Here is a 12,107-nt window from a genome sequence, read left to right as displayed (position 1 = left end):
ATGGCCACATCGTATTTGTTTTCGTGAAGTAAGTATGCTAATTCTATCTTATTTTTTGAAAGGCTTTGTACGTTATTCTGTATTATGTTGAATTTCATGAATTTCAGAAGAAGACTGATCTTCTATGCTGTATCCCAAAATTTTACCTAAAATGTTAATGGTTTTTATTAGAATTTCCATGCTATTTTCATCATTGTTCATCATCGCTGTTGTCAAGTTTTTATAGACTCCTTCAGCTGTTTTCCTTAAGTTTTCTTTTTGGTCAGTAAGTTGTTGAATTTTTTCATTCCATTTTTTGCGAAGCTCGACGTGTTTTTGTAAGGTGATCGATTCAGGTTCATTTATTTCAGAAGTAGCTTTCCGTCTCTTTCCACTGCGTATTGGTGCGTATTCTTCAGAATCAGTAGTTGGATCTGCTTCCAGTTGTTCGTCATGTTGTGTTTTATTTGGATGGCTTCCCTTGGTGGTCTGTCCTTTTCGTACTTCTTCTGTTCTTTTGTCTAATTTAAATTGGGCCTCCGGATTTCTCCTAGATACATTGCTATTGTTGTTCTGTATCCCTCTTTTTGTTACATTTGAAAAACTCTCCTGTATTGTTTGGAACTCATTGGCATTTTCGAGGATACTATAACCGTTTTGTGTAGGTGTTCTTAGTTCTTGTTTTGCTTCGAAAAAGGTAAGGTTTTTTGTTGCCATTAATGTTTTTATTTTGAGTTGTTTATCTATTGCTGGACATCCTTTAAAGTTGGCCTTGTGCGGACCTTTGCAATTTCCGCATTTTTCTTCGTTGTTGCATTCATCTTCGTGGGTTTCACCGCAATTAAGGCAACGCTTGCTTCCCTTGCAATGTTTTGCAAAATGTCCATATCGAAGACATTTCGCGCACATAACAGGCTTAGTGACATATGCTGTAACTCTTATATTAGCTGAAAAAACTTTTACATAATTAGGTAATTGGTTGCTTCGGAAGACGATTCCGATCCGATTAGACTTCACTTTTTTCTCATCTTTCCAACGATTCATCCGGAAAATCTCCTCTATTTCTTTTGTGGATTCTATTTCTCTTATGAGTTCTTCTTCGTCTAGATCTTCTGGTATTCCGCTGATTACTCCCTTGACTGTCACAAAGCTCTTCGGAATAAATGCCTTCAGTTGTTTTATTTTCAAGTTTTGGCAGGTTGTGAGTCGATTCGCTTCCTTCCATTCACTGAAATACACCAGCACTTTTGCTTTTCCGGTTTTTTTAATATCCAGTACGGATTTAGAAAAAGCATTTTGTTTGAGGATTTGGCCAACACTTATTTTGTTGATACCAATTTCTTCTTCTTTGTTTTGTTGTATTTTTTCCACCACTACTTTGTATGGTCCTTGGTCATTTTTCTTGTATTGCGCACTAATTTGGGTTCTGTCGCCATCTTTAGCTTTTTTTTCCTGTGAGTCTTTTCTCGAATGTCCCGGTGCCCCGCCACCGGATCCACCGGGGTCTTCCATTTTACTGTCACTACACTTCAACTCTCCTTTTTTGTAATATTATCACTTAACGAATATAGTAATTATCCTAAAATTTAATTTCAACTCAGAGCTCAAAGAACGTGTCTACTCGTCACGCAAGATGGCCGAAAAAAGTGGATTGATTTGTTGACATAGTGAAGACACACTCAAGTGCATTCTCTTTCCCAAATATTTTTTTATCATTTCAAGCGAAGACACATGAAAAATGAAAAAGATAATGAAAAATTTGAAGATTTAAGAACGATTACTGGAATAGCCACTATTCATGTAATCAGAACAGAATAATATCAACGATTAGGTGTATGATATTTGATTATGCGGGAGCACCAAAATTGACGGTGTGTTGCAAAAATAATCAATATGTTTTCTAGATCATTTATCGTATCTTCCAAAAAAATTGTTTTATCTTTTTAACGCATTGCAAAAAAAAACGCAATTTGTGCTTAATACCATTAATCAATCATATCTTTCAGAAATAATATTTAGCAATTTCTAGCAAGAGCACATTTATCAAAGGCGCAATTCGAATCAGTACCATAAATGTTATCAGAGATGAATCATTCTGAAGATTCAGAGTATAGTATTCTTCTATGCGGGCTGAAGTTCATATCGAAAAACACCATTTAGATATCATTTGAACCGAAGATTATCATCTGTTATATGGGTTTAACTAATTTATTATAGATTTCTTTAAGTTTAACTATTTATTCTATTATTTTTGAGATGAAAATCAGGACAATTCAGGACATTTTAGTGTTCAATTATCAAAAATCAGGACAACGCGAGAGTTTTTGAAAAATCAGGAGTCTCTCGAAAATCAGGACAAATCACCTGGCACCTCTGTAATGCTGCCAACCGTTCAAAAATAAAATGGCATTTTCGTTTTCAAAATGGCAGTGCTGCCACGTATTATGTTTGGCTGGTTTTGAATAATTTTAGAAGTATTTTTAAACATGTAAAATTTAGTAACTTTCAAATTATTCTGCTTAAAACCTATTGCTTCTGGTCTTTTTTTTATATGCTTTTGTAAAAATAAACTGTACAAACTTATTATTATAATCCATTGAATCCAAGAATAACGGTTATTACTGATCATTAGTATTAACTTTTTCGAGTGTTTTTAATAAACTGTTATGGAAACACTTCCATTACCCAGCCATCAACGCGTTTCTGTCAAACCGAGAAGGTTGATGGCGAAGAAAAAGTGTTTGTCCATCGGTTCGGTCGTTTTTAATTCATGAAAAAACACCTTTAAAATGTACGGAACATTCCCCTGGTAACCAGGAATCGTTTGCCGAACGTGTTGGGCATCCGTTTCCACTATTTTCCATCTTTGCGGGATGCTGTTAAGGTGAGTACCAGGCTACTGATTTCCGGAGGATGAAGAATGTCTGCGCTGACGAGACTCGAAAATGGGGAGAAAATTTAGTATTTCGAAAACGATAAAGAAAAATTTTGTTGTAGAGTAAATAAGGAACTTTCCATAATGAATATTGAATTACTAGCAATAAAAACGGCTATTGACATGATCAATTCTAAAACGGGACAAAATTTCCTAATATGTACCGACTCTAAGTCTGGATTACAATCCCTCAAGAACAAAAGCATCAAAGATAACTTCATTAAAAACGAAATCATAAACAGCATAACATCCACCAATAAAAACATTAAGCTCCAATGGGTTCCAGGACATAGCAACATAACTGGTAACGAAGTGGCAGATATGTTATCAAAACAAGGTTGCAATGAACAACTAATGATAAACACAAAAATACCTTTAACCGATGCACTGAACTTGGCAAAAGACGAATCCATATTAGAATGGCAGGATGAATATGAAAAACTATCGCTAACTAAAGGTAAAAAACATTTCCAAATACTTAAAAAACCGACCCTAAAACCTTGGTTTACAAACCTAAACTTAGGAACACAACAAATCATAACTATGGGGAGGCTTAGAACTTTCCACACACTGGACAAAGAAAAACTCTTCCTTTGGAAAATGACAGACAATGACAAATGCGAAATTTGCAACACGACTGAGAACAGTGAGCACATACTATTCCGATGCTATAAATATACCCTCTCTAGAAATAACTTCCCTAGCTTGATAATAAACGAAGACCTAGAAACACTCCTAGCGAAAACAAATAGAAAAACTTACCTAGAAGTAACACGATTTATTAAATTTAATAATATTTCGCTCTGAGTCACTTAGGCCAGTGCCGATTCGATATCTAAAAGAAGATGTAAAATAATAATCATAAATATGCAACTGCCAACTCAAATTATAAAAATCCAACAACCCTCGCAGTAGTAAACAATAATAACAAAAAGTGGCAAAAAGAAGCCACAACAACACTTCCACTTTCACGCGTGACACAGCGGTTGACAAGACTTGGCAGTATAGCTCGTACAACAACACACGAGCTGGCCATTACCACCAAACGAAGAAGAAGAAGAAGAAAATTTAGTATTTTTTTGTGTAACGAGGTCATAATAAGCTTGCGGCGATTTCCTTTTCATAACGGATGCTGTAATGGTCGATTTTATGTTGAATGTGGTAGGAAGCACCTTGATTGATTTGATTATTCTTTTTTTTTCTTCTTTATTTGAATCGATTCATATAATTATGTTGGTTATTCATTTTTTTTTTATCATGAAAAGGTACCATATGTGATGATTTGTGTGCTTCAAAATTTAAATTTACTTTCAGAAATATTTCAAACTATGGTGATTTAATTTCGCAGGTAATTCCAATCAATTAAACTACTGAGGAAACGAGTTGAAATGTCAACGACGTCCCTTCCGGCCATCATCATGGCTAACGGGAAACAATCGAAGCCGGATCTCAAAGCCGGCATAAAGGGACCAATATCTGCCGGCAAAAGTGGGAAAGGCATCGTTGGTATTGCTGCCGGATCCCTAACCGGGGGAGACAAGCACGAGTCCTGGCAGATGGAGTTGCTTATGGAGCGACTCCGGACCAAAGCGAAATCTTCGCAGTACAAATCTTTTCAGGAGATGTCCAAATCTGTGCGGATGTCTTTATTGGTAAGTATAAATTTCCAACATAGGATTCAGGGCTAATCGGAAAAGATCAATATGGATAAAAGAAGGACAAATTAATTGATGATAGTTTACTTTCAGGAAAAACGTTATGCCTTAGATTCTGTGGAGAAATCTAACCTTCAGAAAACTTTAGATAGTATGCAGTATTGCATCAAAGTAACTTCCCGGCAGGGTTTGGTTGAGCGACTCGATTGTCTTACGCGGCAGCTGGGGTAAGTGTTTACCTTGAATGTATCCTTCAAGTCATTGAAGGTTTTCAATAAGACGTATCTCCAAACGATTTCCAAAGATCTTCCCCTTCGAAAGATATTGAAATGTGACCCACTTGACAGCAAAAAAAAATTACTGTAAAAAAACAGAATTATTCTCCAAGCAATATCTTGGTTCAAGGCAGCCATCTAAGCACAATTATTATTTTTCTTCGATGAGCCTGTAAACTTCTTGTCACTTACAACGTGTTCGTAAATTGATTTTTTCTATCGATGCTGGCGTTCGTAAATTAAACAAACTGTATGCAAAAGCATTGGAAGGTGATTTAACATCTACCAAAAAAAAAAAATCGATGAATCACCCAAAAAATCTATTTACGAACACGTCGTTAGTCATCTTAGAAACCTATTGTTGATTTTGGCCATCAAACTTTACAATATTTTATCCTACGCATCAATCTTACGCTTTTTTACAGATTTCTAGGACAAAATCCATATAAGATTCGAGATTAAGAACGCTAATTAAACGACAATTTTGTGTTCTAGGCTGAAATTGAGCGAAGACACCTCCGGTCTGTTCATCTCGTCGGATATGTTCTATTTGGAAATCATACTCGACGCCGGGGGAACGGTGCAGGACGTCAAGGTGCACCACGAGTGCAAAATGAAACAACAAAGCTGCAGCGAGCTGGTTTCCTGTTTGCAACGGGGAGATTTCTCCGATTTCACTGCTCAACTTGAAGGTCTGGCTTCCATCTATCAGCTGAATGCCGAAAAGAAAATCAAAGTGAATGCATTCGTCGCATTGCAAGCTCTGGAGACAGATTTGTACAATCTATACACGCTTTCTACTCAGCATTTCACCGATATCCATTCGTTGCTTCTGAAATCTCCCCTGGGGGTTGTGCAAAAGCGCAGAGGAGGTCACGCCATGAGATTGGTGTACTTCGTGACTCCATATGACTTGTTAGATCTGGAAGCGAAAAAAATGAAGCCACTTACAACGGAAGTGATTTTTGCCGATAAAATCGGTTGCAGTGTTACGGTTAATTTGGAAGCTTCGACAGCTAACAAATTGCAAATTCAACCCTTGCTGGTGCAACAAGGAAATTCACCGGTGTACAGTCCGATTGAGAAACACAACTCAACTTCTTTGCCGGCCACCTTCGTACTGCGCCTGAAAAGTCCGACCGTGATCAACAAACAAATGCTGACCCAGATAAAACTCATCACTGGCGATAATTCCCCAGGAACCGACCCTGGAACGTCGTTCTCGTGTTTAGTCAGTTTACTTGTGCAACATTCGTCCAACGGTGCAATCAAAAATATTGCCAAGGGCTTGTTCGTAACTTTGCCCGATCAGTATCATTGCTATTATCTAGCTGAGAACAAAAACTTACAGGTACAGTTTATTTTGTTTTAGGTTTTTTTTCCAATTCTTAACTCAATCTATTTTCTTTTTAAGGGGACTATTGTGAGCAGTATTCCTTTCACCGAGCCGCAACACGTGTCCAAGATTTTAATATTCCTAAGGCAGCAAGCTCTCTTCAACCAGCTGCTGGTCAGCTGTGTGCGGAACAATGGTGCATCCAGTACGCGTATCAGCGACTACGAACAGCTGCTGGTGTTTGAAGTATCGGCTCTGTCCTGTCAGCAGATAACCGTTTCTCTCCAGCATCCGTTCGAGGAATCGCTTGCCATGGTGGAATTCGATCTACGCAACATTTTGGCAATAAAAGTTCGAATTTTCTACGGTGATTACGAGTGTGACGAACGGATCATCAACCGAGTGTCTCTAATCGTGCAACGGACTCTTTCGATTCCGGTGACATTGCGTGCTTTGATGAAACTATGGGATGAGGAATACGAGGCGAAGTTTAAAGGAAAACAATTGACTGGAGGTCCTAATCCTGGTGGTGGCGAAGATGGAAATTTTAGTATGTCGATGGGACCCGATGATGGTGGAGGGAATGGGTCTGGTGGACCGGGTGTAGAAACTGGCGGAAGTGGAGGTGGTAATATTGGTGTTGGTCCGGGATTAAATGGACAGCAAACTGGAATGGTGCATCAGATCAAAACTGAACCGATGGATCCAGTGGCAAAAAAACGACGAGGCGGGGAGGATTTTTGTAAAAGCCCAAAGAGTATCAAAGTAGAAACGGAAGGAGACGATGAGGACATCGAACAAGACGAGGAAGATGATGATGATTATGAGGAGTCAACGAACATGAGCAGCGGTGACTCTAACAACTCTTTGGGTGGAAATCAAACGAACATGGCACAACATATTGCATCATCATCATCATCATCGTCGTCGTCGTCTTCGTTGAAAACATCATCCCCCACAAATGTCTCAATCTCATTGACTGCTCCCATCAGTAGAGACTCGACAGTAAATAATGTGGTCAATTTGGAAACGTCAAAATCGGATTCTGACCTAGTCCGTCCAGCCCAAACGATTCGCGATGATTTTTTAGATACTGTAAAATCTGATCCTAGCTTATCAAAACATTCATTCTCTTCGAATAACAAAGCAGCGGAGGAGAAACATTCATTCACATCCTCTGTTAGTATTACTCCGATAGCGGTTGGCAAACAAGGATCCGGTTCTTCGAATCTCAACAGCGTTGAGAAGCGGTCTGGCATCGAAATAATTCCGTTGACCAATTCGTCGACAACTATGTCATCCTCTGTTACCATTACACCGATTCCAATGGGCTCATCTGGTGGGTCTTCAAGAAGTGGTGGTTCTTCCGGAAGTAGTGACAAAAAACATAGTAGCGGAAGCAGCAGTTCCAGTCGAAAAAGTAGCAGTAGTGAGTCCGATCGTGCTCGAATGGAGAAAAAGAAAAAGCGCAAACACGAAGAACAATTGGCTTTACTGCAACAACAAATGGGACCACCACACAAGATACCATCGAAAAATGATGCTCCTAGTTCTCCTTCAGGTAGCAGTCGCAAGTTTACCGTATCGCCCATCCCAACCAAGAGTAGTAGCCCTAGCAGCAGCAGCAGTAAATCTAGCCCTAAGCATTCACCTGTTCACCACAGCAGTCCCAAACATCAGGGGAATTATGGCACATCTTCACCGAAGCACATATCTGGCGGGAGTTCAGGTGGCGGTAAACCAAGCATGTCTGCCCTCAAGTCGGCAACTAGTAGCAGTAGTAGCAGTCCCAGTTCCAGAAATAATGAAGATGGTATCGCTTTAACATCAGGAGGAAGCAGCAAAAGCGGTGGGGGTAGCGGATCTTCTTCATCACGAGATAGAGATCGTGATAGGGATCGAAGCGACAAAAAGTCGGGCTATTCGTCTTCTTCCAGTTCCTCGAGTCCAAAGCTAAAAACTCCTGCCGTAAAACTAAAGCAGTTGGATTTGTCTAGCTGTGGAACGTCACTGGCGGCTGGAGTTCAGTTGGAATTGATGAATAGTAACAGCAGTGGAGGAAGCAGTGCAGGAAGTGGTAGTATTGATTTTTCTGACAACGGCATATTTGGAAGCACACCAACAGATTTGTCCAAAAATCACACCAACGCAGCCTCGGCTGCAAGTATGTTGTTGTTACAACAGGCAATGAAAAACCGTAAAAGCTCTCTCAGTGCTGTGATTGATAAGCTCAAATCTGCCCAGAGTGGCGACGAAAGCTCGTTGATGCTGCTACCGGAGTTAGCCCAACAAGCAGGCTTTACAATAAAAGAAACGTCTTCTTCCAGCAAGGCCACCAGTGCCTCTGTATCAAGTGAGTTTTGAATAAACCCAATCATAAACCAACAAATCAAGCATTTAATCAGTTTACTAACAAAACCCTCCTCATGTATCATCTTCATAAACAAAACGAAACCAAAACCAAACAAGCAGTAGCATTTTGATTCATCCATGATAACATCAACGTGCTTAACAGTAATTTTGTGCTCCTCATTGTGTGCTTCCTCCACAGACCTCACGAGTGCTTCAGTTTCGTCCGCCGCCACCGGATCTTCCCCAGCATCTCTAACTGCGATTTTTTCCGGTCAATCAGCAGCAGCTACAGCAGCAGTGGCAACTGCAGCTGCATTGAGCCAACTTACGTCTGCTTCGCTGCAAGCGGCCAAAGGATCCGAATACATGGTCAAACCGAGTTCTGAAGGCATCAAGCTTACAATTCAAAATAAAAAAGGCTCTAAGAGTAGTAGTTCGTCCGGCAGTAGCAGCAGCAGCTCTAAATCCGGTCTCAAACCAGGAATATCGAGCGGTCCGTCTAAAAAATTGTCCAGTTCGCAAAGCTTCAGCGGGCTGCCATCAGTTTCTGGAAAATCTTCTAGCTCTAGTTCATCCAAATCGTTCCAAAAATCGAGTTCTTCAGGGTCGCTAGCCAGTTCTTCATCCAGCTCGATACGTTCATCGTCGAAATCTGGTTCCAGTTCTTCATCGAGCAAAGAAAAATCCCGTAGCAGCTCATCGAAGTCATCTTCGTCGTCGTCATCTTCGATAATGGCCCAAAATGCAGCGATGGCAGTGGCCGCTGCTCAAGCTGCTGCAAACGCAAATGCGCTGAATGTGATGAAAATGTTAGGCTTTACATCATCCATTCAAAATATGGAAGGGTTTGTCAAAACACTTGATACGAAATTTCAAATTCCTAAACTTTCTGCGAGAACCAACTCTGATATTGACAAGTTGAAGGAATCTCGACCTACATCATCTTCTGCTCCGAATACTCCAATGTCAAGTATTGCGCAATCGCCAACGAGTGGAAGCGACTTTTCACTGCCTTTTAACAAACTCCCGGGCGATGTCTCGCCTCTACATTCGGCCATGCTTCCAAATGTGATGCAAAATGCGGCAATGCTTTTGCGACGGTCGCCCAATTTAGAACACCAAGGATCTGGCGGCAACAGTCGTGATGGCTTTCCATCTATATACGGCAAGTGTTCAACAACTCCGACAACGCCTACTAACTCGGTTCCACCGCCGTTCCCATCACCAGTGGGGCTTCAAAGTCATGCCATGGATTTTTCCAGCAGCAGTGATTCGGTGGATGCTGCCAGTCTGATGCGACCACCTTCCCGGCCTAGTAGCACAATGTCGAACAATAGTTCATCGGATAAGCTGATTGATGCTACGACCAACAGCAATTCGATGGATGGAGGATTATCTTCCGGTGCGGCCTCTCATCAGCAAGCACAGGCCTTTGCTGCAGCGGCTGTTGCAGCTCAGTTGATGAACAAGCTCGATAATACTCAACAGTTGGTTGCGGCCCTGAAAAATCATCACCAGCATATGAGTGCGTTGAGCAATGCAGCTGTCGTGGCCGCCGCTGCTGCTGCCGCTGCTTCGGGTGGTGGTTCGGGTCCGGTTCGATCGCCGGCCTCAGTGTCGGTACATATTATGAAGTCACCGGTGCCGAGTCCCTTGCCGCTGCATGCCACCGCTGGAGGTTCTTCGGTAGACGATGAACTGTTGGACGAAGGACTAGTTGGGGGTAAATGACAATTTGGCATATCGCCAGAAGAGTATTTCTCAGTAGGTCTTTGAAAAGGCGCTGTTGGTGCGGTAGATGTTCAGTATGGTTCAAAAGTCATGACGGATTCATTTTTTCAAATGTTTGATCATGTCATCTATTATAAAAAAAATCAATATTACACAACAAATATGGTGGTGTAATAACACTGATTTGTATTTGCGCCGTACTTCAGTAGATTCGTCTTGGTGTGGTTCGAACTGCAGTCCAATTTAGAACAATAAAACTTCAAATAAAATTGTTCATCTTTGAAAACATGAACCATCGGACATCTGCCGAACGCAATGTCGACGGCATCGATTTAAAATCCATATTATGTACCTACTACAAACTTATTTGAGTGAGCAAAAAAAAAACTTTATCGTTCGTTTTCACAGGCATAACTTTCGAATGAAGTACTCTGATTAAAATAATTGAAATTAGTTAAATATTATTTTCTTACACAAGCGCGTCCCTTTGACTATGAGAAGATCAGTAGTTACACTAGCACTTTTATTAACTTGTTTCTATAAGGCATGCGGCTATCGACATTATGTGGACCTGCCGGTTTTTAGCAGTAGAATGAGTTGTCGAAGATGTATCGTAAAATAATATGAAACCTTAATATAGACTGGTTTTAACTGGTTGGCGGCTACGCTGAAATCATTAGTGAGATTTTATTGGTGAATAGTACTGAACCCTGATCGATTTCGATGTAAACTCGGGGTCAAAAAATGATGGTTTCCAAACACTGTTTCGGGGATAGTTGTATACAAAAAAGTGTAGAACAGATTGGGATGCCCGTCACCCATTGATACTTTCGAAGTTATTTGGTAAATGTATTTACACATAAGAGAAGCAAATAGGCGGAATAGGTTCTTGTTTACCATCACTGTAAAGATTCAATAAATCATCGGATGAATAGCTTGCAAAACGACTTTTTCTTTCTTTTATCCTAACAACTGCGACTGAAACATTAGATGAACCAACTTCTCGTAACTTGCATTTATTTCAATTCAGTGTTTCGTAAAGTTCTTTTTTAAAGTAATTTATTTTGATGTAACCATTTGTTTTGCGATATAGCCACATGAAACTGCTTTTAAAATTCACAACAGCACGTGTTTAGCACATGTTTTACTTGGAAAGTTTTGTAGAGGGTAGTAATACTGTTCGTTCCAATTCCAGTCGCTGCTTATTATTAATATTACCATTGCGTTACTGATTCTTCTACGATACGACGTTTTTGAACGCCAACATACTGAGACTCACTTGATCCATCTTCTCAATTATTGTGCCATGTGATCAGATTTTAGTTTGTTGTTTTTACTGCGAATATTCGTTGATGACAGACATTTCGTCCGCGAGTTTGCCGTTTCTCTTCAAATGATTGGGAGATCCACCACCAAACTCTTCAACCTCCCGGAAGGGACGCTTCTGGTTAGGTCGGAAAGCGAACCGATCGATCTCGTCGAACCGTTTTCCCAGCCTACTACCTAGCGAAGGTCCAACACCTAGGGAGAAATAAAAAAAAAACGATAAATTTACCCGAAATTCATCTTAAAAAACAATCATCCTATGTTACCCGCGAAGGAGTCGATCTCGTCGAACTGACGTTTGACCATCGACGGCGTTTCATACTGGCCAATTAAGCCGTAGTTGCGTTTACCGCCGAACGATGAGAAGCGATCGATCTCGTCGAAGTTGCGCTTTTCATACATCGGGGCCAAACCGCGGGCATAGTAGCTGTACAGCAAGGTCCGGCGGTCCGAATTGTTGAGCGAACGTTTTATCTTAGCGACCATATCGTTTGGAGTGAGGGACAAACTGGAAAACG

The 12,107-nt window shown here is 40.5% G+C and overlaps 2 protein-coding genes across 4 annotated transcripts in view; one reads left to right on the top strand and one right to left on the bottom strand.

The window, feature by feature from the left end:
- Positions 1–2,678: 2,678 nt before the first annotated feature.
- Positions 2,679–11,207, top strand: LOC129749920 (mediator of RNA polymerase II transcription subunit 1). Of its 3 annotated transcripts, none has more exons than XM_055745047.1 (6): positions 2,679–2,863; positions 4,263–4,566; positions 4,663–4,796; positions 5,340–6,195; positions 6,259–8,533; positions 8,732–11,207. In XM_055745047.1, exons 2-6 carry the CDS (start codon positions 4,303–4,305, stop codon positions 10,261–10,263), a joined length of 5,061 nt encoding a protein of 1,686 aa, XP_055601022.1. In that variant the 5' UTR covers positions 2,679–2,863; positions 4,263–4,302; the 3' UTR covers positions 10,264–11,207. The 3 variants fall into 3 exon arrangements, with proteins under 3 accessions (XP_055601022.1, XP_055601024.1, XP_055601023.1); XM_055745049.1 differs by having other exon boundaries at positions 4,229–4,566; XM_055745048.1 differs by lacking the exon at positions 2,679–2,863 and adding an exon at positions 2,972–4,075.
- Positions 11,208–11,249: 42 nt separating this feature from the next.
- The window catches only part of LOC129749921 (uncharacterized), a 44,827-nt gene continuing 43,969 nt past the window's right edge, over positions 11,250–12,107 (bottom strand). The window contains exons 3-4 of the mRNA XM_055745051.1: positions 11,856–12,097; positions 11,250–11,784 (exon numbers count right to left, since the gene is read on the bottom strand). Of these exons, the coding sequence (XP_055601026.1) occupies positions 11,597–11,784; positions 11,856–12,097 (430 nt within the window). The 3' untranslated portion in view covers positions 11,250–11,596. The remainder of the gene's footprint in view (positions 11,785–11,855; positions 12,098–12,107) is intronic.

This window comes from Uranotaenia lowii, chromosome 2 (assembly GCF_029784155.1).
Source record: "Uranotaenia lowii strain MFRU-FL chromosome 2, ASM2978415v1, whole genome shotgun sequence".
NCBI classification, from domain to species: Eukaryota; Metazoa; Arthropoda; class Insecta; order Diptera; family Culicidae; genus Uranotaenia; species Uranotaenia lowii.
The sequence above is the reverse complement of the archived record's forward strand: the minus strand, read 5'-3'. Positions and strand labels throughout refer to the sequence as shown.

Bases quoted from the DNA above. Each gene is read 5' to 3' on its own strand.
- LOC129749920 (XM_055745047.1), top strand. From the start codon at position 4,303: ATGTCAACGACGTCCCTTCCGGCCATCATCATGGCTAACGGGAAACAA. The intron at 4,797-5,339 runs GTAAGTGTTTAC...TTTGTGTTCTAG, and splicing joins TGTCTTACGCGGCAGCTGGG to GCTGAAATTGAGCGAAGACA. The intron at 8,534-8,731 runs GTGAGTTTTGAA...CTTCCTCCACAG, and splicing joins CACCAGTGCCTCTGTATCAA to ACCTCACGAGTGCTTCAGTT.